Source organism: Ceratotherium simum, chromosome 8 (genome assembly GCF_057802395.1).
Source record: "Ceratotherium simum simum isolate JZ-2026a chromosome 8, ASM5780239v1, whole genome shotgun sequence".
NCBI lineage: Eukaryota > Metazoa > Chordata > Mammalia > Perissodactyla > Rhinocerotidae > Ceratotherium > Ceratotherium simum.
The window spans coordinates 1681464-1707968 of NC_141907.1; the positions used below are offsets into that span (position 1 = coordinate 1681464).

The following is a 26505-nucleotide window of genomic DNA, read 5'->3' on the forward strand; positions in this document are numbered from 1 at the left end:
GGGAGTCCCCAACAGTGCTAAGGCGGCTGGAGCAGGAGACACCCTTCCCCACCATTAAAACTCTCACGTGTGTTTGAGTGTGGGCAGGTATATGTATGTGTGAATGTGCGAGTATACATATGCACGTGTGTGTTTTAAGTGTGAATGTGTGTGCGTGCAGTGTGCATTAGAGTGTGTCAGAGTGTATATGTATGCGAGAGTAAGAACATCAATGTATGTGTGTATGTGTATGAATGTGAGAATGTGTGTTTGTGAGTGTATATACGTATGTAAGAAGCACACATGCGTGTACGTGTGATTGAAAGTTCAGAATGGTGGCTCTCCGGGGGAGCAGCTACACAGACTGCATAGGTGCCAGAGATGAATCCTTTCCTCTCCAAAGTCACTGGGCAGAGACACAGGGACACAAGAGGGACAAGACCCTGAGGGTTCACTGTCGCTGACAGCTACCTTACGTACACTTTCCGTTCCAAATAGGCCTTGGTTTTCACCTCATTTGAGGACCTGGCTCCAACCTCGAGTCACATGACCCAGCCTAACCATGACCCCAACAGCAGCCAGACCTGATCCGCAGTGGTTTCCAAACCCATTTCTAGAGTACGGCATGCTGGCGCTCACGTTTTTTAAAAGATATAATTTATTTGCCTATTATCTGTGCATTCCTTTAAAGATGAATCCTGTCAAGTTTTAATTTTAAATGAGAAGATCTGTAAATGAAATCCCAGGTGTGTTACCTGTTACAGAGAGACCATCACTTTGGGAAAGCGTGTGATTTACCAGGCTAGACCTGATCCGCTTACCTGCGCTGGCTTTTGTGCTGTCAGCCGTCTCCTCCCCATGATCCCAAGTGGCCTCCTGAGCGCCCATCAACTCTGGGGAAGGGTGGGCCGCCAGGGGCCTGTGCCCCAGCTCCATACCACCAGGGTCCCCCAGCAGTCCTTAGGGAGGCCCAGGGACGGAGCCTGTGGCCAGGACTGTCAGAAACATGCGCTCCGAGGGACAGAGGGGCAGTCCCTGGGGGGGAGCATCACAGCTGAGGGGGGTGTACATGGCATGAGGACAAGGGTGACACAGGAGTGCACACACTCAGGGTCTTACGACCACGGGGAGAGTAGGTCTCTGTGTGCCACAGGCATGTGCGTGCACTGAAGATCTCGTTCACTCCCCCATCCCTCACAGGATATGTGGTACCATGGACGCTTCAGTCTGCCCATGCTGTGTGACCCTAGGCCTATAACATGGGGCTAATGCACAGCCTCCCCAAACGGCTGTGGGGGCTGGTTGTGAGGCTGGGGGGCGGTGGCCAAGAGGCTGAGGCCACCAGGCCAGACCTCAGGGCCACAGGTTCCCACCACTGTCGTCATCAAAGAGGTCGGCCCTCTGGAGGGTCGGGCAGGAGATGGGCATCAAGCAGGACCCAGCCCAGGAGTGGCCAAGGGTCTGCCCCACGCTGGTCTGTGGGCGCGCCACCCCCCAACGAGATCCCAACGAGGTCAAATAGCCGACCCTAGACCGCCTGGGTCTGTGTGGTAGGCTTCTGGACGCCCATGGACTCGGGGATTGGATTTCCTGGAAATCTCCTCTGGTCATCACTGTGGTGATCCAGAAGGAACATAGGAGCACGAGTCCCTCTGTGACACTTGTGGGGGACAGCCAGGAAGCCTCAGTCAGTCCCTCGTCACCAGCAGGTACTCTGAAGAGCCCTGAGGGACTAAGGAAGCTCAGGGGACCTGTAGCTTCCCCAGAGTGGACAACAGACGGTGGACACCCCACTCACTGCCCACCATCCTCGCTGAGCCATCCTGGCCCGACGACTGACAGACGGCGTGGCCTCGGCCAGCAGCGTGGACCTGGGCTTCGTCACAGCTGCTTCCCCCGTCACAGGCCACAGGCTGTGCTCTGATGGGGAAGGCCACCCAGGCCCGTCCCCCTGGAGTCCAGAGCAAGGGAGAGCCCGGCAGCTCCCAGGTGCATCTCACCTGGAGTGACCCCAAGCCTGCTGGCCCCCCAGGAAGTGGTCTGTAAAATGGGGTGCAGTTCCTCCTCCAGGGCTGGGGAGGACCTGACGCGATGGTGCCGGGTGACTGGCGGGTAGCAGGCCCAGCAGGTGGCCTCCTGCATTGCCACGGCAACCCCTCCAAGGATCCCACAGCCGCCCTGGCAGGTCCTATGTGTCCACCAGGCCCTGGTAATCTGCCTTGTCCAGCTTTGTCCACTTGTGAGGCTACAACACCGTCGCTGATGGCACCCAGGAGACATCTCCCAAAGCTGGGGCTCACGGAGATTGGGGGTATAGCAAAGCCGGGCTGGGTCCCAAAACAGCTGCTGACACCCACAGCTCCTACCTGCGGGCCTCACCCCTCCCTCTGGGCTCACTGCCCTCACCTTGGGTGCTACCTGGCCCCACACTCACCCCTAAGGCCAAGCACAAACCCCTCCTCTCTCCTCTCAGCCAAGGAGCCAGGGGAGGGGTGGGGGCGGTGGGCTAGTTCCTCTGGGGATATAGCAGGCCCAGGCCCAGCACACAGCCCAGCTCTGGAGAAGGCCCCTGGTCATATGATGGGAACCTAATCTTTACATTATGACTTCTTAATAGAGAAGCAATATGTGTGCATCCTAGAAAAATTAGGAAATGCAGATAAGCAAAAAGTATTTGCATATAGGTATCTTATAAATATACGTAGTTGTCACAGAAGCAGAGGGGACCTGTGTGACCATTCTGGTCTTATACCTCGCAGACTTTTTCTGAGCTTTTGTTGCTTTTAAAAGCTCTCTGATCAGAAGGCTCCACGGCTGGCGAATCAAGCAGCGGGTGAGCTTGACTGAGGACGGCGTCCTGGTCTCCCTGCCGCGCCACACTCAGCAATTTAAATCTGTTTTCTCTTGTTTTTGCCTCAGTGAGGATGGGAGGAAACGCTTTGCTGGAAGTGGCTGTTCAGAGAGGAATTGTGCTGGGCCCTTGGGGTGGAGGAAAATGACCTCTTGAGGGAGCTGCTGGGCAGCAGCGAGGCCGCACCGCAGGGCAGCCTGTCCCCGCCCCTCTCCTCCTGGCATCCCAGGAGGGGTCAATGCTTACCAAGAACTCTCTATTCCCGCTCAGAGACCCTGGCTTCCACTCCTGGACTGTGGAGTCCCCTAACACCTGAAGGAGCAGGGAGGTGGGCAGGAAGGGGATGGACAGAGCCAGGGGACTGTGGCCCTGCTCCGGGCCCTGCAGGCGGGGGGACAGGATGCTGTACCACCAGGCACAGTGCTGCAGGCCTGGATTCTGCTAGCGCCCTTCCCCTGGAGCTGCCCTCAGCAGGGTGGCCCCCGCAGCCACGTATGTCCACATGCCCCCCATGCTGGCTGGGGCTGAGAACATGGACCCTGCTTGAGGGGGGCCAGCCACACCTGTGCCTGGGAAGCTGGGCTAGACAGCTGCCAGCACATCTTTGTGGCTGCACTGGGCCGAGGGGCAGTGGCCCAGAGGAGGTCAGCTGCAGGGGTGGGAGTTCAGGGAAGAGATCAAGAATGTGAGAGATAGGGCATGAGCCCTGATGGCCCCCTCATTTTCATTTGAGCTACAGGAATGCATTTACCCCAACAAAGGACCCTAAGTCACATCCTCAAGCCTAAGGGACGCCACGTGGGGGCTGGGAGGGAGCTGCGCCTCAGAACATGAGACGTGAGGTTGGACTCTGGGGATGGGCCCACGGGTCCTGCAGGTGGCCCAAAAATGGGTCAGATAGATGGGAGGGGTCACCCCCAGCCAAGGGGCTCTGACTCGATTTCCGCATCTGCAAAGCAGGGATGACAATGGAAACGCAGCCACGGGACTCAATGAGGCCACATAGGCAAAGTTCCCCACGGGCTTTATGAAAGACAGCAAGTGGGACTTTACTATGGTGACCTGGTGTAGCAGGGACACCAATGTCACAGTCCAGAAGGAAGGGGTGGTGACCCAAGGAGCAAATAAGGACTGGAGGCAGGAGAGCACAGAGAGCATCTAGAAAGCAGATGCTGGCAGGGATGAGGGAAGCCAACTGTGGGGGAGGGGCTGGGTCCAGCTACCTGGGGCCCAGGAGACAGGGAGACCAGGGAGCCCTGGAGAGTTCTGAGCGGAGGACCATCACCTGGCCGTATCAGGCTGTCTGAGGGGAAGTCAGGAAGATGGAGCAGGGACTAAGGACCATGCAAATAAACTCGTCCACTCACTGAATACGAATAATAAATGGGCAATTGAACAAATCTACATCTAGTAAAGAAACTGAAATTGTAGTTAAAAACCTTCCCACAAAGAAAACTCCAGGCCCAGATGGCTTCACTCGTGAATTCTACCTAATATTTAAGGCAGCAATAATATCAATTCTATACAAACTCTTCTGGAAACCTGGAGAAATGGGAATGCTCTTCAACTCATTCTAGGGTCTCAGCATTACTCTGATACCCAAACCTGAAAAGGACATTATAAGAAAAGAAACTACTGCCCAACATTCCTCAAGATCAGATGCAAAATTCTTAACAAAATTTTATCAAATTGAAGCCAACAATATATAAAAAGGATAATACCTAATGACCAAGTAAGGTTCATCCCAGGAATGCAAGGTTCACTTAACAACTGAATATCAAGCAACGTAATTTATCACATTGACAGACCAAAAAATAAAAACTATATGATCAACCCAAAAGATACACAAAAAATGCTTGAGAAAATCCAATATCTATTGTTGATAAAAACTCTCAGCAAACCAGGAATAGAAGAGAACTTCCCACACCTGATAAAGGGAATCTATGAAAATCCTATAGCCAATATCACACTTAATGGTAGATACTGAATGATCTCCCTCTGAGATCAGGAACAAGGCAAAAATACCCTGTGTCAACTCTTCTATTCAACATCATACTGGAGGTCCTCGCCGGTGCAAAAATGCAAGAAAAAGAAGTAAAGGACGTCAGGTTGGAAAGGAGACATTAAGACTGGCTTTATTCACAGATGACGTCATCATCTATGTAGAAAACTTGATGAAATCTTCATAAAAAATACCATAACTAATAAAGTGAGTTTAGCAAGATTGCAGGAGACAAGATCAATATACGAAAATCAGTTATATCTCTCTACATCAGCAATGAACAATTGGAAATTGAAATTACAAAACAATACCATTTACCATGCATCAAAAATATAAAATACATAGGGATAAATTTGACAAAAGATGTGTAAGACCTCTACAATAAAAACTGTAAAACTTTGCTGAGAGAAAATAAAGATCTAAATAGATGGAGAGATATACTGTGTTCATGAATTGGAAGACTCAGTATTATTAAGGTGTTAATTCTTCCCAAGTTGATCTATAGATTCAACACAATTCCAAAGTCTTAACAGGTGTGTTTTTGGTAGAAACTGACAACCTGGTTCTAAAACTCATATGAAATACAAAGGACCCATAATAGCAAAAACAACTTTGAAAAAGAACAAAATTGTAGATGTACACTACTCAACTTTAAGGTTCACTATAAAGCTACCGTAATCAAGACAGTATGATATTGGTGTCAATATAGACAAATAGATCAATGGAATAGACTAGAGAGTCCAGAAATAAACCCACACATATATGGTCAACTGACTTTTGACAACGATGCAAACTGAATTCAGTGGAGAAAGGATAGTCTACTTTCAACAAACGATGCTGGAATAATTGGCTAGATGCAAAACAAAATAAAACTTTGATCCACACCTCACACCATATACAAATGAACTCAAAATGGATCATTGACCTAAATGTAAAACCTAAACTATAAAACTTCTAGAAGAAAACAGAGGAAAAAGTTTGTGACTTTGGGTTATAAAAATAATTCTTAGATATGACACCAAAATCACAATCCATGAAAGAAAAAACTTGATAAATTGGACTTCATTAAAATTAAGAACTTCTGATCTTCAAAAGATACTCTTAGAATGAAAAGACAAGCCATGGACTGGGAGAAAAGATTTGCAAATTATATATCTAATAAACTACTTGTATCCAGAATAAATAAAGAACTCTCAAAACTCAATAAGGAAACAACCTGATTGAAAGAAACAGCAAAAAGATGCTTCACCAAAGAGCATAGGCCAATGGCAAACGAGCATGTGAAAAGATGCTAAACATCATTAGTCCTTAAGGAAATGCAAATTAAAACCACAATGAGATGCCACTTGACACCACTGAAGGCTCAAGTTAAAAGGACAGATCATACCAAGTGCTGGCGAGGATGGGGAGGAACCGGAGCTCTCATACACTGCAGTTTACTGTATGCCAATTATATTTCAATAAAGCTGTTTAAAACAATTTAAAAATACCAGACTGTGTTACCACTGTGCTTACATGCTACTGCCTCTGATGCTGTGCCTGTCTCTCAGAAAAGTATTACCACCAGCCCCCACCCCACAAAGCTCTCCAGGATTCGGCCCTGGCCTCCTCTTCTGCTCTCCTCCCTATCCCCTCTGCTCCCTCTGGCACCTTGGCCCTTGCTGGGCCTGCCACCTGGGCACATTTCCTCCCTTCCCTTCCCTCCACTCAGGTCTCAGCGATGTCGCCGCCTGAGGGAGGCCTCCCCAATTGCTCTCGCTGAAGGAGCTGCCCTACACTCCACCTGGCACCTCCATCTAATGAATCAATTTATCTTCTTCCTGGCTTTGGCAGAAGGACCGGATGGGGAAGAGGAGGGGAAGAGAGGATGGCGAGGTGGTGCAGTTGACGATGGTGAAGCTGGAGGGGCGATGGGGTTGGGGGATGTGAGAGGTCTGGGGTGCGATGAAGCCGCCAGGCTGGAGGGAGAAGCCAAGTCAGGAATGAGGGAAATTTAATTAAGGCCGGTGCTGGGTAGGATCATGAAGGGGCAAGGCTGAGGGGAGCAGGGCCAGGATGGAGGTGTCCTGGGTGCCAGAGCTTAGCAGTCACCCTGCAGTCACTGCCACCCCCTCCCCAACCAGGCCTTCCTTCCTGCCTGGAGCATAGCCAGGCTGGGTGGATTGTCTGCAGCTGAACACCTAGCTGTGAATTAGTAAGAAAGACTCCAAACACTGGCGAGGCCCGTTTTTGAGAAGGGCAGCACCCCTCCCAGGAACCCCCCATCCCAAGACCCCCCACCTGAGTGCCTACTTTGTGCAGGCCCCCCACTTGGCCTTACAGGGTTATCGCAGTCCCTTGTGGGGTTCCAGCAGGTTGCCGGGGTTGGGGGACATGGGGGGTGGAAGGCTCAGGTGAGAACCCAGCCCTGCCCTCTGACCTCAAGCCAGTGCTCGGTGACTCAACCTGGCTTCTGTCTCGCCCTGTGTCAGCCTGCACAGCCCTCTCACTTATGAACGAATGATCTGATGACGGTCATTACACCTAATCTGTTTTTCAAGAGTATAATTAATTCCAAGTCCTCCTCTATTTTTAAACCACTCAATCATTCTTGTTTTTCCTTCCAGGGGCATGACATGGGTGGGAGGCCTCGGTGCCCCTTGAATGGCAGCAGGGACACCCACCATGGGGACGATGGCTGCAGCAGTGAGGCCCGCGCCCAGTGCCCAGCCCCAGAACGGCTCTGGCAGAAGCGGCAGTGAAGTACATGTCCCGAGGGGGAGCGAACGAGGCCCCGTGGGGCAGGATCTGCTGTCCAGGGTCACACAGCCGCCAGAGAGAGGTTAGGGTTAGACCAAGCCCCACCCTGTCACCCCATCCAGGAGGTGGTCCTCTGCAGAGGCCCAGGAGAGCCCACCAACGGGGCAGGGCAAGGCCAGGCAGTGGCTCCTCTGCATCTCAGCTCATTGAGTGGCCAATCAGTCTGCACAGCGTGCTGTCCCTGCTGCTCCCATGCCTTGACTCACATCCCCTTACCTTTGAAAGTGCCAGCTCAGGACTGGCCCCCAGGACACTCCCCACAGCCCTGACTGCCCGCACCAGGAGCTGTGGCTGTTGATCATACACTGGAAAAGGAAGCACGTCTTTCCAGACCATGGAGGCCAGAGGACAGCAGTGGCCCTTGGACACTGATGAGGTCCTGCCCAGGGCAGGGGCTGATCGAGGGCATCAAGCAGCCGGCCCCTGACTCCATCTGCTGGAGGGAAAGTCAATTCGGTGATGCGTGAACAGAGCACATCAGAAGGGCCAGCCCCATGCCTCTAGGGAAGGTTTGTTGGTAACAGACCACTCACCATATGCTGCTGGGGGAAGCTCAGCCTGTGCCTGCTGCATCCTGCCCTTCCCTGGGCTGGGCACCAAGGCCAGGCAGAGGTCTGCAGAGCACTCCATGGTGTGGCCTGGAGGGACCCCAGGAGGATAACAGTTCTCTCCATGCGGGGAAGAGGGTCGATGGGGCCAGAGGGTAGCTGGAGCCGTGCTCCAGGAAACACAGGATGCCGGCCTCCTCTCTGCAACCACTGCTGCTCGGAGCTGGACCCAGGGCATCCCCAGGGCCCTGACACCACTCACCCAGGGTCCCCAGCCCGGCAAAGGGCAGAGGAGCACAGGTGGAACCGCCACAGGGCCATGGCGTGGAGGAAGGCAAGATGTCCACTGGAGAAGGAGCCAGGCAGGCAAGAAGCAAGTTCAATGAAAAGCTGAAGCTAGAGGCACAGACCCCTCCAGAGTCTATGCTTAGGACAAAATTCCACTGGAATTTTTTTTTTGGTGAGGAAGATTGGCCCTGGGCTAACATCTGTGCCCATCTTCCTCGGTTTTGTATGTGGGACGCCACCACAGCATGGCTTGATAAGCAGTGCGTAGGTCTGCGCCTGGGATCCAAACCCACGAACCCCGGGCCACCAAAGCGGAGTGTGCGAACTTAACCACTATGCCACCAGGCTGGCCCCCCACTGGAATATTTGAAATCACCCTGTCCAGCCGTCACACCACCAATGGGGAGTGAAGAACAGTGGAAATTAGGCTAGGAAGCAGTAAAATCTGGTGATGTGTCGGGGAGGTAAAGTCAAGACTGATCACAGCAAGATGGTAAGGGACACAGTGAATAACAATCCTGAGTAACGGTGGTGAGTAGTGATGGCAAGTAATGGTGGCTGAGTAACAGAGGTAATGACAGCAAGTAACAACGGTGAGTAATAAGGTCAGTAACAATGGAGAGTAAGATGTGAAGTAACAATAAGGACATGCCACAGCCTCTTGGCTTCTCCTCAAGATGCCATGTGGTTGGGGACTGTTGTCAGCCCATTTTGCAGATGACAAAACTGAGGCTCAGGGAGGTTGATGGCCAGCCTTAGGTTGAGCAGCAGTCCACGGGCACCCTTCCTCCCCTGGACCCCCCCACCCCCCATAGCTGCATTTGCAGGTGCAGGAGAACACAGTCTCCAGTGCTGCTACCCAAACAGGTGAGGAAGCACCATGCGCCAGCAACTCCCCTCGAGGAGATGTCCCCCAATGTCAACTCTCTGCCACTACCATGCTCTGGAAGGAAGGAGTTAATGGTCAGAGCACGTGTCACCCACTTAGGGCAGAAGCTCAGAAGCCTGTGCTAAGGCTTCCAGATTCCTATCATTCTACCCAAAATGACTGCCAGGGAGGCCCACCAAGCACATGACGGAGAGGCAGGGCACCACCCGCCGGACTCTCAAATGCAGCCGCAGAACTGAGTAACACAGAGCAGGCCGCGCCTTACGGGGTGGGACACGCAGTGACAGTTTCTGGGGCCCCTAAGTCAGCGCTGGGGTAACCCTGCCTGTGCATCAGGATGGCCATCAGCCCCAACAGTCTCGCTCTCTCTGATGGTCAGAGACGTCTCAGAAGGCAAGACGGCCTGGCCCCGTGGGAAGGCATCATCTCTCACTGCGCATCAGGGTGCAGAGCTGACTGGGAGGACCCCAGCTGGAGAAGAGGAGAACACTCCCTGGCCTGGGGGAAGGAAGAATGGCCCGCACGACCAACCGGAGGAAAAGAGAGGCAGAGGACCAAAAATTGTCTCTAGAATTTTTATAAATTTACTTACACAAAATAAAATTAAAGAAAAATAAAATTAAAGACATCTGCAAATCAATAAACAAAACCAAAGGGCAAAAAAGCACGTTGGGAAGAGCTGTCCAACACACCAGACAGAGGGATGTTTTCAAGTCAGTAAGAAAGGAACGAAAACCCAACTGGAAAATAGGCAGAGGGCACCAACACTGACTTCGCAGGAGAATAAAAGCAGCAGGGACACCAGTCGTCAGAGAAATGCAGCCCAGAACAACGGGGGCTTTCTGTTCTGCCTCTCTAGGTGGGAAAAGCAGTCAGCGTTGGCCAGGGGGACACACCACTGAGGCGACACAGCGGTGTTTTTCTGGAAAACAATCTGACAGCAAGTGCAGAGCTTTAAAGCCTTCATACCCTCGCTGTGGTGATTTGACTCCCGAGGATCGATTCTAGAGGAATAATCCGAGAGGCGGACACAGAACTGTAGGGGAGAGTGACCACAGGCTCAGTTAACATGGTGAAAATATGGAAATGGGAAAATGTAGAATAAATTAGCACACGTCCTTAGGATAGAGTAAAAGTCTATGAAAATTGTGTTTTCAGTGAACTTTGCAGAGAAATGATCATAAAATAATATGCAGTGGAAAAAAATAAAACTGCTCATTGGATTTGAGATGATTTTTATTTCCTTCTTTTATTCTGGGTTTTTTTTTTTTTTTGGTGAGGAAGATTGGCCCTGAGCTAACATCTATTGCCATCTTCCTCTTTTTTTGCTGAGGAACATTAGCCCTGAGCTAACATCTGTGCCCATCTTCCTCCACTTTGTATGTGGGACACTGCCACAGCATGGCCTGATGAGCGGTGCATAGGTCTGCGCCCAGGATCCAAACCTAAGAACCCCAGGCTGCCAGAGCGGAGCATGCAAACTTAACCACTAGGCCACCAGGCCGGCCCCCTTTTATTCTTTTTTATGTTTTCAAAAGTTTCTACAATGAACGGGGACCGTGTTTATAATCAGAAAAAAGAGAGGGTCAGTGTTATTTTTTCAAGAAGGCAGACTGTTGGAAACACACTTTAGTAAAATGTCCACAGAAAGGACGAAGATACACTTGAGATGGGGCAAGCTTCTGTTTGCTAGACAAGTGACTTATTTAGCCAGCTTCAAGAGTGTGGAAGTTTCTGGATAATGAGGTAAGTCTAGACAGGGAACCATAAGCTTTTTAAAAATGCTAACTTTTCCCAAAAAAGGTTAATCTATGAGCACTGAAAAGGTAAGAAAGAAGGCAGTAAAAAGAAAAGAGCCGAAAGACACATGGTTCTGGAACATTCTGCCCAGGACTCTGCCAAGGGTGATGTCCCACCACACTGGGCAACAGCACGGGTAGAATTGCTCCATGGTGCAGTCGGCTCAAGGTAGGGCCTGGAGAAATGCCACAGATGGGGGCTTCTCCTGGCTGGGACCCCTGCTCGAGGACCCACCTCCTGGCCTGCATCAGTTCCTCCGGCCAGTCTAGCAAGGACCCCTGCAGCCCTTCCCTTCCACATGGAGGCTTTATTCTGCTTGACCGAGAAAATACGCTCCAGGTGTGCTTGGGACAAGTAGGCCCTTTGTCACAGCCTGGCGTGTCTCCTTCATGGCACTCGACTGAATTTGTGGAACACCGAGGCCTGAGGCTGCACCTGTCTGACTCACACACAGGACCAGAAGCTCACGAGTGCAGGGCCACGCCTGCTGTTCACTCAATGTCCTCTGTGCCGCACACCCAGGGGCCGCAGAGGCACCCGCTAAGCAGACAGGCCTCAAGGTCAAATCAGCTCATCACGCGGTGAGTGAGAATCGAGTGCAACCCTATGGGGCAGAGCCTATCAGCAGAACGGGCTCACACTGCAGGCAGGAGGTCCAGGCACTTTGAGCTCAGGCAGATATCAACCTCTCAGGGTCTCAGTATCTCCATCTGCCCATGGGAGGGATAATCGCCTGCACCTCTGTATGAGACCAGCTATTTTCACCGTGCAGCCTTGCACGAATGTTACTTAACACCAACCAGACTTCAGGAGTCTCACCATTGGAATTCTGGTGAACTTCTGCTTGTGTGAGGCTGGTCTTGTGTCTGTCTGTTTTAACAGTACCCATGCTTTGTCACCTCCGTATTAGAGTTAGATCATGCTCCATGAGGTTGGGTCACCTGTCTTGTTCCTGGGTGGGTCTCTGGCACCTTGCTCAGCCACCCAGGAACCAGCTTGTAATGTGAATGAATGATGCTCCCGATGTATGCACTGCCCGTGGATGGGACAGGCGCCATCTGCTGACCCGATTCCCAGCTGCCCCTGGTGCCCTGCTGGGACAGGGGGCACCACTGTCCAAGGTCCTGGCCCAAATGCATGGCTGTCCTGATCACCGGGCCACCTGCCACATTCTTCCTTCCTCAGACCCTCTGCACCTTCTGGAAAAGCTTCCCTGGAAGATGGGACCATCTCTCGAGGCCACCATGGGGGTTCTCTTTCCTTATCTCAGTTCAGCTTCAGTGTTTGTGCTAAGCTGGATGAGGCCTGGAAAGCTGAGGGTGTGACGTGAACGAGCAGTGTCCACGGTGGGACACGTCAGGAAAGCAGGAGGGGAGTTCCAGACAGAGTCGGTGTCCACTGGCTGTCACCTGGACCAAAACAAGAAGGCAGGTCAAAACCTGAAAAATCCACATATCCTGCCAAAGAATTTGTAATGGCTTCATATCACCTTGTAGAAAAATGATTCACTTACCAATCAACTCCGGATCACTGAGTTGGAGGCCCTGAGGGAGAAAGCCAGCCAGTAGGTTGTGGACAATAATTCATTCCACTGGACATGGCTGATGAAGCTGGGCTCATATCTCAAAAACAGCCTTATCAAAAGGATGAGAGGATGTGTGCAGGAGGCTGCTCATTGCAGCACCGTCTGTATTAACAAAGTCTGGACACAACCCAAGGCCAGCAGCAGCCCTGGCTGAGTACACACTGGTCCGGCCACACAGTGGGGTCCCATGCAGCCAAAAGTGACAACAGGGACATCTCTAGAAACTACCATGGACAGGCCTCCAGGCTAGAAGGTCAGAAAAGCAAGAAGAGTGTTTGCAGGATGAGGCCTTTTGCCAAAGAACGGGAGGGGGAAGAACGTGTGTGTGTGCGTGTGCATGTGTGTGTGTGTACATCTTTGCTTATATATATATATGTTTTTTTTTTTTCTGGTGAGGAAGATCAGCCCTGAGCTAACATCCGTTACCAATTCTCCTCTTTCTGCTGAGAAAGATTGGCCCTGGGCTAACATCGTACCCATCTTCCTCTACTTTTTATGTGGGATGCCCGCCACAGCATGGCTTGATAAGCGTTGCGTAGGTCCGTGCCCAGGATCCGAACCTGTGAACCCCAGGCTGCCAAGGCGGAGCAAGCGAACTTAACCCCTACGCCACCAGGCCAGTCCCCTCTTTGCTGATATTTTTAAAATTGAAGGATAAACTATAAAAAATTTAAACCTGTAACCTTTAGGAAGAACTATGTGAAGGGACAGCCTTTTTTGTATGTATCTTACTCTGTAGACTTGACTGGGAACCATGCAAGTATGTTACATAATTGTAAAATTAAATTAGATGTAAATGGCAATCTCTATACATCTAATGCTAAATGAAACAAATTAATCTACTGTGAGTAAAAGTGGGGCACAACCTCCAGGAGAGGAACACTTTCAAGTGAATTAAAGCAGCCACTTGACTGTATTCTGGCGGGATATGCCCTAAGGACACAAGACTGTTAATAGCATCTTAGACAATAACCAGTGACGGTGGAGAAGTCGGAACCCTCGTACACGACCAGTGGGAACGTAAACTGCAGCCACTTTGGAGAACAGCTGACGGCTCCTCAAAAAGCCAAACACAGAATTACCACATTTTCCACAAATTCCTCCCAGATATACACCCAAAAGAATTAAAAACTTATGACCACACAACTTGTACACAAATTTTCATAGCAGCGTTATTCATAATAGCCAAAAAGTGGAAACAACACACACGCCAATCGACTGATAGATGGATAAACAAAATGAGGTCCACCTAGAATATTATTCAGCCATAAAAAGGAAAGAAGTACTGATGATTGCTACAATGTAGATGAGCCTTGAAAACATTATGCTTAGTGAAAGAAGGCAGATGCAAGGTTGCATGTGGTGTGATTCTGTTTATATGAAATGTCCAGAACAGGCAAATCCATGGAGACAGAAAGTAAGTTAGTGGTTGCCAGGGGCTGGGGGAGTGGCGTGGGGAGTGACTGCAGACCCCACACAGAAAAGGCTCCTGCTGGGCGCCTTTTCTGCAGCCCAGGCCACAGAGCATTGGAGCTCTGATGGGAGGAGAGCGGGAAGAGCGGCCCTGACATGCACAGGGTCCTGGCCAGCTCCCTGCACACTGCCGGAGGACTGTGGCCACACACTACTGCAGGGAGGACGAGGCCAGGAAGAAGGAGGCGGTGGCTACACGGCCCTACAAGGTCATTGCCCCTTGTCCCAGAAGCTCCCTTCCCCTGGTGTGAAGACCCGTCCCCCAGGCAAGGCTCTTACACCCGTGCACCTGTCCCCTCCCCTCCCCCACCCTGCTGGACACCCCTCTGTGCCCAGCTCCCATGGCTCCTGGTGGGGAGCCGTCTCCAGCCTCTAGACTGAGCCTCCTCCCCTCCCTGTCCTCCCACCTCCTGTCAGACATGGTGGAAGCCGGGGGGAAAACCCTGAAAGGGAGGGTCCTGGTGAGATGACCATTGGTGGTGACAGTATAACAGTGGCCTTCCGTGAACCACTGAGGCTAGTCTGGCACCTTCTTTTCCCGATATCAAGGCTGGAGTGGGCACATGGCGGGGGCTGGGTCAATGCTCGTTGAATCTGCTTCATTCAGGCCAAGTCCAGGGTGTGGGAACAAGGAAAGTGAGTGCGGCCTTGAGTCTAAGGAGATGTGCAGGTGCCCACCAGGCCCACCTTTCCTAGTCGGCTGCCTCTGGGGGAGAGGAGCGGAGCAGGGGAGGGCAGGGGAGAGGAGAGCAGAGTCCTGGGAGCACAGCCTGAGAATCTGCCCCACAGTGGTCTCAGGATCCTGCCATGGCCCCCGGGGGCCCCACGTCCACTGCTGAGGGTCTGTGCAGCTAATTGCAGCCCCATGTAAGCTGAGAGGCCACAGCGGTCAGAAAAGAGAAGTGGAAAGTGTGCTCAGAGGTGGCCACGCCCACTGGCCACTGCCCAGTCCACCTACACTGGATCACACGGGGCCAGGATGGGCCACAGTGGCGGAAGGGGGTGGGCTGAGGGCTTGGCACTATGCCCACGTCACCTGAAAGGTACCTGTACCTGTAACGGTGCCATCAGGGGCCCACTGGGGACATTTCTCAGCTGGACCCGGTGTCCAGGCCCAGGAGGGCCTGATATAAGCTGTTCAACTCCCTGCAGAGGTGGTACCCCAGGCCCGGCCCCCATCACCTCCCCTCACACACAGACCACTCTCCTGAGAAGCCCCGTTGGAAACATGCCAACACTTTGAGAATCAGCCAACGCGCAACAAAGCACCCCAAGTGCAAAATTAAGAGAGGACGAATCCAGCCCCTGCCGAGCCCGCTCTTACCTGGAGTCGGTCTCCCCCTTGGCCACCTCTCCATGCTGATTCTCCTCCCTGGCCTCCGAGGGCTGCCCCTCGTCCTCCTGTCGGGCCTCAGGCTCCTTTGGCTGACTTGCGCCGTTGCCCTCTCCGTGAGACCTGTCTGCTGCATCCACCTGGGGACCTGAGGTGTGGGCCAGGCACTTGTTGGAAGTCGGGGCTTTGAGGTCCTGCCTATCGGGGGCGTCTTCTGAGGGCAGGGGGGCCGGGGCGCCCATGGGCAACACCTCCAGGGCAGGCTGGGCCTCCTCCAGTCTCTCGGCCGGGCCCTTGGCGCTGGCCTTGGCAGAGCCAACGTAGGAGGCGCTGATGACGCTTCCCGGGCTACACTTGTCCCGCAGACTCTCCACAGCGTCCTCCCTGCTGCCTCCACAGCCTCCACAGCACACGCAGGAGTTAAGGAGGCAGTTGGTGGCCGCAGCGCTGAGTTTGTGGGAGCCACCCTCCAGCCCCTCGGCCGTGGGATCTGATGGAGAGATGCCATTTCCTGGGGCTTCCAGGGTGGTGACACCAGAGTCCAAGGAGGTGGGTGATTTGGGATTGAAGATGACCGTGGCTGAGAGCTTCATGCCCCCTGTCCGGTGGGCGATCATCTCGGCTGTCTCTGCATCGTCCACACTTACCTCCCAGCCATCCAGGTGCGGCTGGGAGTCCAGGCAGCTGCAAGAGTTGGAGCCCACCGCCCACAATTTGCTGTCCTGGATGTTGTTGTTATTGCTCAAGTCCCCCTCCTCTGCCGTGGTGGGCGCACTGACCCCCGCCTCTCCGCACCCTCCGCCCTGCTCTCCCTCCTGGGGGTTGGCACTGGTACTGCCCGCCCACCCAGATGGGCCACCCGGGGCCTCTGCTGTCCCCTCCACATCATCCATGAAGAACACCCTTCCCTCCTCCTCATCGCTGCCCGGCCGCAGCCTTGCGCTGCCTGGGGAGGCCTCCCCTCGGGGGCTGCCCTCGGCCCCCGGCCTGTGCGCAGGGGACTGGCAGGCGCTGGGCGGGGAGAGGAGGGAGGACATCTCGTCCCCAACCCTGTGAACCATGCGGTTGAGCTGCTCCAGCTCCTGGTCATCATACTGCATGGAGCAGGCCAGCTCCGCCTCCGGGTTTTTGGCCTTGGCTGAGAGCAGCTCCTCTGGGGGAAGGGATTCAGGAAAGGCAGGCGCCAGGGCCGGGGGCACCTGGGTGTCTGCCCGGATGGGGAACTCCACGTCTTGGGAAATGCAGAGGTTCCGTTCCAGCGTGTGAAGCTCCTCCTCTGTCAGGGTCTGCAGCAAATCCCTACAAGGGTCAAGACAAAAACCAAGGGTGAGGGTCCCAAATGCCACACCAGCCCCCAGGCCACACCAGTCTCCTGGCCGAGAGTGGACACAGCGCCCTTGATATCTGCACCAGCAGGAAAGCAACAAGGCGAAGAACACTTGCAATTCAATTCCCACGCACAGTTTCCTCCACTGCAAAGTGAGGCACCGGTCTCCAGGGTTCTTCCGTGCTGTGGGCCGGGACAACGGCCATTCAGGATGGAGGACTGTGACTCTAGAATGGTTTCTTTCCTAAAAATGAGATTCTGAAACTTCTTGCTGAAAACAAGAAAGCCCTGATTCTTGGGGATATGATAATTGCGTTAACAAAAACTTTTAGAGGTGAAAAAAAAATGTTGGTTTGCATATAGACTCTTATCCTTTCGCTCAATAGGTATTTCTGAGCACTGTCTGTGTGCCAGGCACCGGGCGATACACAGGAAGAAGACAGGCATGGGCCCTGCCCCTGGGGGTGACCTTGGAAGAGGCAGAGAATAAATAAATATTTATATGAATGATGACTGAACTACAGTAGTGACAACTGGAACAAAGGCAAGTGCCCACCAGAGGGAAGGTACAGCAGGGCACCTGGCTTAGTCTGGGGAGACTTCCTGGAGGAAGGGGCATTGAACTGGAGACTCAAAGATGGAGTTAATTTAGGGACAATGACTAGGATGAGCCTAGAGCAGGTCACACAGGCCAATGTGCGTTGCTCTCTGCTGGGAAAAGCTCAGGCCAGCTGTGATCTGAGGCCCAGGTGAAACACCCCAGTGCAGTCACCGAAAACACAGAAAGTGTACTTTTCAGAACCACACAGCTTGTGAATCTTTAGAAGTGAATACACTGTGCCCAAATCAAGAAATAAAACACTAACCAGACTCCCAGGCACCTTCATGTGCCTTTCTAGTCACTCCCTGCCATTGCCACCGTCCTGACTTCTAAAGACATAAGTGGTCTCCCCTGTTTCTATTCTCTGCATAAACAGGAATTTGCAGTCTGCACTTTTTTGTGGCAGGCTTTGTTTGCCAATATTATATCTGTTCAGAGTCACCAGAGGAAATATAGAGCGCCCAGTTTCAGATAAACAACCATACTTTTTAAGTGTATAAATATTTTTTAGGGACATACTTACACTAACAAAGTATTCATTGTTTATCTGAAATTCATATTTAATTGAGCATTCTGCTGTTTTCATTTTGCTAGATCTGACAACCCTATTTGGTGAGATTCATCATTGTTGTAGGTCATTCAGTCTCACGGCTACACAGTCTTTCACGGTGGAAACACACCACCGTTCATCTATGAACCTGTTCCACGCCTGATGGGCTCTGGCTGCCGTGACCCACCATCCTCGAGCGCCTCTCCTGGGGAGCATGGCGTGTGCATTTCTGCAAGCGCACACGTAGAGAGTGCCGCCGAGTGTCGGCGAGAAGCGTGGACCCACTGACAGCCCACCAGAGCGTCCGCTGACAGTTCTGCTTGCCCCAAACCCTCATGAACCCTTGGTGTTTTTGTTTTAAATTGCTGTGGACTGCAGACTAATGCAGTTGCGCACCAGTTTATGTGCTTCTTGGCCCTCAGAGATCCTCTCTGTGAAGTGCCTCGTCAAGGATTTTGCCCCTTTTTAATTGGGTTATCTGTCTTTTTCTTATTGATTGATGGGAGTTCTTTATATATTTTGGATTTGAGTTCTTTGTTGGATATATTCTCTAACTCTGTGGCTTGCCTTCTCACTCTCTTAATGGTATCTTTTGATAAACTGAAGTTTTTAATTTCAAGAAAGTTCAATAAATCACATTTTTTTCTTTATGGTTAGTGCCTTTGTGTCCTTTTAAGAAATCTTTGCCTACTCCAAGGTCACAAAGATGTTCTCCTTGATTCTTTCCTCTGAAAGTTTCATTGTTTTCTTTTCACATTTGTATCTGCAATTTATCTGGAATTGATTTCTGTGTATGATTGTGGTAAGGATCCAGACACATTTTTTGTCATATGGATATTTATTGATTCAGCCTTCTATTGGAAAAAACCAACCATTCTCCACTGTTCTGCTGTAACTTTTGTCACAAGTCAGGGAAGCGCATATATGTTGGTCTGTTTCTAGACTCTATTCTGTTGAACAGGTGGGAGTCTATCCTTGCACTACACCTCTGTCTGCGTTACTACAGCTTTACAATGGGAAGTGTCTCCAGCATTGTTCTCTTTTATGAAGCACACTCAGCAGAAATGCACACATATGTTCCCAAGAATGGTCACACCAGCACTATTTGTGGAAAACACCAGAAGCCCATCAAGAGTAGAATAGATAAATAATGTTCTTCTTCTTTGTTCTTTTTCTCCAGCAATCTTCTTCTTCTAGGCTATTCTAGGCCCCTTGCATTTCTACATGAATTTTAGAATTAGTTTGTCAATTTCTGCAAAAAAAAAAGAAAAGAAAAGACCTCCTGGGATTTTGACCGAGATTACATTGAATTCACAGGTTAATTTGAGAATAACTGATATCTTCTCAATATTAAGTTTCCCACTCCCTGAATATGGAATGGCTCTCTATTTATTTACGTCTTTAAAATTTTATGTCAATAATATTTTGTAACTTTCAGTGGAGGTCTTGGACATCTTCAGATTTGTGCTTAAGTAGTTGATATTTACTGACACTATTATAGATGATATTTTTAAAAAGTTTTTTGTGATAAAATACATATAATATAAAATTTACCATCTTAACCATTTTTTTTTTTTTAAAGATTTTATTTATTTTATTTTTTCCCCCCAAAGCCCCAGTGGATAGTTGTATGTCGTAGCTGCACATCCTTCTAGTTGCTGTATGTGGGACTCGGCCTCAGGATGAACAGAGAAGCAGTGCCTCGATGCGCACCCGGGATCCGAACCCGGGCCACCAGCATCGCAGCGCGCGCACTTAACCACCAAGCCACAGGGCCGGCCCTTAACCATTTTTAAGTGACAGTTTAGTGGTATTAAATATTCACATTGTTATGCAACCATCACCACCACCCATCCCCATAATTCTTCATCTTATAAAACTGAAACTCTGTCCCCATTAAACAATAACTCCCCTTTCCCCTCCCCCCAACCCCTGGCATCCACCATTCTACTTTCTGTCTCTATGGATTTGACTACTCTAGGGACCTCATGTAAGTATTCATATCATACAATATTTGTCTTTTGTGAGTAGCTCATTTCACTTAGCATAATCTCCTTAAGGTTCATCCATGTTGTAGTATATTGCAGAACTTCCATCATTTTTAAGGCTGAATAATATTCCATTGTATGGATGGACCACATTTTGCTTATCCATTCATCAGGTCAATGGACATTTGGGTTACTTCCACATTTTAACTATTGTGAACAATGCTGCTTTGAACATGGGTGTACCAATATCTCTTCAAGAACCTACTTTCAATTCTTTTGGGTATACACCCAGAAGTGGAATTGCTGTGGTAATTCATGTGGTAATTCATGTGGTAATTCTATTTTTAATTTTTTGAGGAACCTCCATACTGTTTTCCATAGCAGGTCTATCATTTTACATTCCCACCAACAGTGCACAAGGGTTCCAATTTCTCCACATCCTCACCAACGCTTGTTTTCTGTTTTTTTGAGAATAGCCATCCTCATGAGTGTGAGGTGGCATCTCATTGTAGTTTTGATGTGCATTTCCCTAATGACTAATGATGCTGAGCATCTTTCATGTGCTCGTTGGCCATTCATATATCTTCTCTGGAGAAATGTCTATTCAAGTCCTTTGCCCATTTGAATCGCGTTGTTGGTTTTGTTGCTGTTGAGTTTTAGGAGTGCTCTATATGTTCTAGATATTAATCCCTTATCAGACATATGATATGCAAATATTTTCTCCTATCCTGTGGGTTGCCTTTTTACTGTGGTGATAGCATCTTTTAATGCACAAAAGTTTGAAATTTTCACAGTCCAATTTGCCTATTTTTTCTTTTGTTGCCTGTGCCTTTGGTGTCACATCCAAGAAATCATTGCCAAATGCAATGTCATGAAGCTTTTGTCCTGTGTTTTTTTCCTAAGAGTTTTATTGTTTTAGGTCTTACATTTAGGTCCTTGATCCATTCTGAGTTAATTTTTATATACGATGTTAGGTAAGGGTCCAACTTCATATGTGTGCACATATGTGTATGTGAGTGTATGTGTGTATATATATGTATCTTTTAGCACATTAAGGAAATTCCCTTCTATTTCTAATTTGCTAAGAAATGTTTTTATCATAAAATAGGTGTTGAATTTTCAAATCCTTTTTCTGTAACTTTCAAAATGACTTGTTTTTCTTCCTCTTTTAAAAATTAATATGGCAGAACAATGATTTTATTTTCAAATATTGAACTATGCTATGTATAATTTGAACTCCACAAGACAGTATAATTATTGTTTTGTGCAGTCCGTGTTCCTTTATCTTAGTCCACATCAGGCTCTTCAGGCTCTCCTGGCACTTCCATATTTCCATATAAGAATTTTTCCTTTGCCTGAAGAAATCCAATTAGTTTTTCTTTATGTGCAGGCTGCTGCTGACAAATTTCTTCAGCTTTGTGCTTCTGAATAATTCATTATTTCACCTTCATTTTTTGAAGGATATTGTTGCTGGTTATAAAATTCTGATTGGCAGCTATTTTCTCTCAGCAATTTAAATATATATCACTTCATTGCCTTTCGCTCCCATTGTTTTTGAGAAGACAGCTGTCAATCTTACGTTCTTTTCAAAGTAACATGTCCTTTTTCCCCAGATGCATTTAAGATTTTTTCTTTGTTTTGACAATTCTACTATGATATACGTAGGTATGTTTTGTGTTCATCTTGCTCGTAGTTTTCTTGAGCCTCCTGAATCTAGGGACAGAGATTTTTCTTCAGTTTTGGAAAATTCATGGCCATTATTTCTTTGAATAGTGCTTCTACCCATTTTCTCTTTTCCTTCCTTCTGATTCCAATTATGTACGTTGTTAGACTTCTGAGTATGTTGCACGTGTCTCTTACGGTCTGGACTGTTTCCTTGCCCATGTCTCCAGCACCCAGCACACTTCCTCTCCCACTTCCCAACCCACAGGACCCCTCAGTCTGCTCCGAACCCTGTGCTTCCCTTCCTGGTCTCAGCATCGTCCATCATCTCTCCTCATTTATCGTCTCCTCTCTCAGTTGGATGCCCAGGAGAACAGGGGCCACAGCCTCTGGGTCCAGGATCACATCCTGCTCAGATGCTCACAGCTGGGACCAGGTACCAGGGAAGCAGCTAGGAGCCCTCTATCTGATGAACCATAGTCTGGACCGAGCAACCCATCACAGGGCCCCAGGCTGTGGCTCACCTCAAGCCCACTGACTCTCCCTGCTGGGTCACTCTTCCCTGTCTGGATTCACAGCACCTTTGGCTCCTCATGGGGCAAAAGGCAGCGTACTCCCCGGGCTCCCTGAAGGGACCAGCACCAGCGAAGGAAACCTGGCCCTGGGCTGTCTGTGCCTGTGGCTGCCCTGCACTGGGAAGTCCCATGAGACCCAGGAAGGACATTGCAAGAGTCCACAGGGTAATCAGCTCAACAGCCAGGGAAGGGGGCTTCCGGAGACTGGGAGCCGTGGTAGGAAAGACCTCGGCATCCAAGGTCACAGGGCCACGGAGGCGCTCAGAGGACATGCAGCCACAGCCTCCCGCTGCTCTGTCCCTTCAGGAAGCCACAGCTGGCGCTATCACCCCACCATAGTAAGAGCTCCACATCGGTTTAAAGTGAGCATTTGGGGGAAGACTCAAGATGGGGGTGCTGGCTGGAAGATCTGTTGCTGAAGGCCAAGGGGAAACCCTCAGGGCAGAGCATGGTCTCCCATACGAGCTGCCACCAAGCCACAGGACAGCACAGATGGGTCCGAGGATGCTGATGTCACCTGGGCCAGCTGCCCAGGGACTGCCAGGGTGCAGCTGGGGGGCGCTGGCGCTCAAGATAACTGGACGCTTTGCCCCCTAAACTAGTCAAAGAACGAATAAAGAACTAGTAAAAGCCCCTGGGGAGGTTAAGGTACACGTGAGCAAGCACCAGTCCCAGCCTGGGCCCCAGCCCCAGCCCACGAGGAGAGGATGTGCTGGCCCAGGGGGCTGGCCCTCCCCGCACAAACTGTGTGGTCCTCGGTGCACCTGTCACCCCGGTTTCATAGCCTCTCCTGTAAAATCGGCCCTGTCTGTCTCGGGGGGCCACAGAGAAGTTTCTGTGAGACACATAAAGAGGGCCCAGCACAGGGCCCTCAGCCAGGGTGGCTGCTGTCTTATCACAGAACCTTTACACCGAAGGTCTTAATGACACTGGCCAACAACAAAGAACTTGGTTCCGTGGGGAGAGAAGGGCGTGGGGTTCCAAAAGGGGGCTCCAAACATTATCAACCAATAACTAAACACAAAAGACCAAGGTCGACCCACTGACTGGAGCAGAAGAGGACAAGTAACAGCCCCGCCCATCTGCATAGAAAGGAGGGCTCAGGGGCAAATGCAGCCCTGGGCACCCCCTCCTCCCACTCCTCCCACTCCTCCCCTATCCTCCCTCAGCTCCCCCTCACCTTATTTTCCGCAGCAACGTGTGGAAAGGCCGGAACAGCTCAGACATGTCTTCCGCCTTGCGGTCCAAGTTCAGGGGTCCATCCGCGTAGACCACGAGACCACTGCATTCAAGACACAAAAGCCAGCATGGCATCAGCCCCTGCAGCCGCCTGGGCGAGCCCAGACCACACCCACACGCGCAACCACATCACGCTCAGCACCAGCACGTGCTTCGGCTCCTGTGACCAAATCTTCAAGTTTAGAAAATAGCAATGAAAATTATTACCCAGACATTATCATCTTTTGAAGTTGATTAGCTTAGGTTCATTCAAGCGATCATAAAATAATTATAAAAATATACCTGCACACATCACTGCTGTGATCAGATAAATCAGCGTCAAGATTTTTTACTAAAATCTACCCTCTTGAAAATGGAAAAACTGGATTTGTGTTTAAATTTAACACAAATGTAGAGGTTTGTGAGAATTAGACCTGAGACCATCTACTCCAAAAGCAGTGAGAACCGAGGTCCTACACAGGGACAGAGGGCAGCCTCTGCCCATCACTGGCCCTGGACCAAAGCCTGCGCACCCCTGAGCCTCCAGGCCAGGCCCTGTGGGGTGCCAGCGGGTCAGGGACGCGCATCTCAGGGACACTGCACAGACAGGCGAGACTCCTCACAAAGGTGCTCTCAGGCTGTCCTCCCAGCCTCACGGGCCACCCAGAACTCGGACCTCACTCCCCAGTCCCTACCCCTGAAGTCCAGGTGCTGCCCTGAGTCTTTTTAACTCCCACTGACCACAGCCCCTCCTGGCTCTCGGCCCACACCAGGCTGTGACAATCCACTTGCAGCCCCTCCCTGCCCGCTCACTCCCAAACCCCATGAGGCCCCACAACGAGCTGCGTGCTTCGTGGCCCACCCTGCCTTTGCTCAGGCTGCCCCCACACCCACCTTTCCCTCCCAGAGGTCTGGCCCAAGCTCTGTCACCCTTTAGACGGGAGGCAGCCTCCTGTCGCCCCCAGGCAGGGCTGACTCTCTCTCCAGGGTGTCCCTGTGCCTTGAGAGGCACACCCTCTCCCGGACTGGGGCTCCACGCTCCATCTGATGCTGCTCAGAGGCCACCTCCAGGAGGCCCCCAATTCTGCAGGCAGCACCACATTCATCCCCGTGGCGATCTCGCCACGCACTGTGCACAGCCCTGCCCAGCTCCAAGCGTCACCATCATTCATGTCCGGCCTGTTTCTCTGAGAGTAGCCCCATCCCTGGAGGACCCTTCTCTGGGTGCCTCCTCCCGGGTCTCCCGGGACCAGACAGCTCAAGCCTTGGACGTTGCAGGTGCCGAGGGAACATCCACCAGAGAATACCGGACCTGTCCCCTTGATGCCTCATCAGAGCACAGGTGACAGCCTCACGGCTTGTTTGCATAAACCGAGAAACATCTGCATGTATCTCTCTGCAAATGAGCGGGATCTCATCACCGGCATTGGGGTCTAGTCATCACTGTCCAACACAGAGTCCCCAAGAGTTCAGGGACTCATCCAGTTCAGTGAGAAAAACTGATACACAAAATTGAATGAAGGCACTGTTTTTGCCTTAAAAAGGCTGGGTTTCAGAGGGCCGACCCAGTGGTGCAGTGGTTAAGTGCGTACGCTCTGCTTCAGCAGCCCAGGGTTCACAGGTTCAGATCCCAGCGCTCACCAACACACCACTCCTCAAGCCATGCTGTGGCGGCGTCCCATATAAAGTAGAGGAAGATGGGCACGGATGTTAGCCCAGGGCCCGTCTTCCTCAGCAAAAAAAAAAAAAGAGGAGGATTGGCAGATGTTATCCCAGGGCCAATCTTCCTCAGCAAAAAGAGGAGGATTGGCATTGGATGTTAGCTCAGGGCTGATCTTCCTCACAAAAAAAAAAAAAAATTAAAAAGAAAAAAAAGGCTGGGTTTCAGGATTCAAAAGTCACAGGAAAAACGGGCTGTGCTGTCTCCTGGGGCACAACAGGCTGTGACCCGTGGCTGCCAGGCCCTGTGGAGTGGCCAGTTCAGCCTAGGAAGCAGAAAGGTTGGGGCTGTGATGAGGGGCTGTGTCCTGAGAGAAGGGCAGGGAGAAGGGCAGAGGACAGCCAGCCAGGCTTCTGTTCCTCCCAGTCTGTTTTATGGATCTTACACGAGCTGATGGTGCTGATTAAATTAACAGTGTTCGGGGGACAATTTCCCAAGACAGAGTCTTAACCTCGTGGGTAAATCCAGTGGTCTCAGCACAAAGGCAGAGTGAAAATGGGCAGGAAAGGGGTGGGTTTGGTGAATCCCTGCCCCAGCTCCCTGTCATCTCGTCTTTCAGAAAGCAGCGATGGTGCCTGGAGAAGGGGCCCTCCTGCTCACCTCCACGGAGCTGTGAGCGGTGCCCAGGGTTGGTCATGGCTGGTCTGGAGCCTCAGAAAAAAATCCATTCATTAGGAGGGCTCCGTGCATAGACCTCCAAGGCCGCCGTGCCCAACCCCTCTTGCGGGAGGTGGGGGACCTGAGGACATCCCTTTGGCTTTGTCCAGGCATCCAGCGCGGTGCTCCCTGCTGCTGGGGCATTCAGGGCACCACGTGCTCTACTCCAGCCAAGCGCTCCTGCCCAGCAGCTCTGGGAAGTGCCGCTGACCACTAAGGACAGGGCAGAGAGAAGGCCAGTGGGACAGCCAAGTCCCCATGACCAGGCGTCCCTGACGACAAGGGTGAGGCAGGCTTTCATATCCCAGTAGGAGTTCAGCAAACATCTGTCCAGTGTCCCGCTGGCCCAGGTGCTGATGCAGCAGGGGTGGAGAGGTGGGGGAGATGGGAGGAATGAGGCCTGGAACAAGCCATCAAAGGGAGCAGTTGGGTCCCATGCAGCCCAACAGGGCTGGTGATCCAGGCTTCGTGCCATCAGAGGCCACACAGGCCTGTGACCATGCTGCCACACAGCCCCTCAGTGCAGCCCCAACAGGCAGCCCTCACAGCTGAGTCTGGCAGGCAGGTGGCTGGATCCTCGGGGAGCCTCGGCATAGAGTGAGCACACAGCAAGGGGCCTGGCCCAGGTCCAGCTCAGGTGAGCAGGTGGGAGCATGCCCA

General features: G+C 51.2%; 1 protein-coding gene across 1 annotated transcript in view; it reads right to left on the reverse strand.

Annotated features, from left to right (window-relative positions):
- ZFYVE28 (zinc finger FYVE-type containing 28) overlaps positions 1 to 26505 on the reverse strand; it is a 126861-nt gene that overhangs the window by 17863 nt on the left and 82493 nt on the right. The window contains exons 7-8 of the mRNA XM_014788912.2: positions 23431 to 23532; positions 15539 to 16846 (exon numbers count right to left, since the gene is read on the reverse strand). Of these exons, the coding sequence (XP_014644398.1) occupies positions 15539 to 16846; positions 23431 to 23532 (1410 nt within the window). The remainder of the gene's footprint in view (positions 1 to 15538; positions 16847 to 23430; positions 23533 to 26505) is intronic.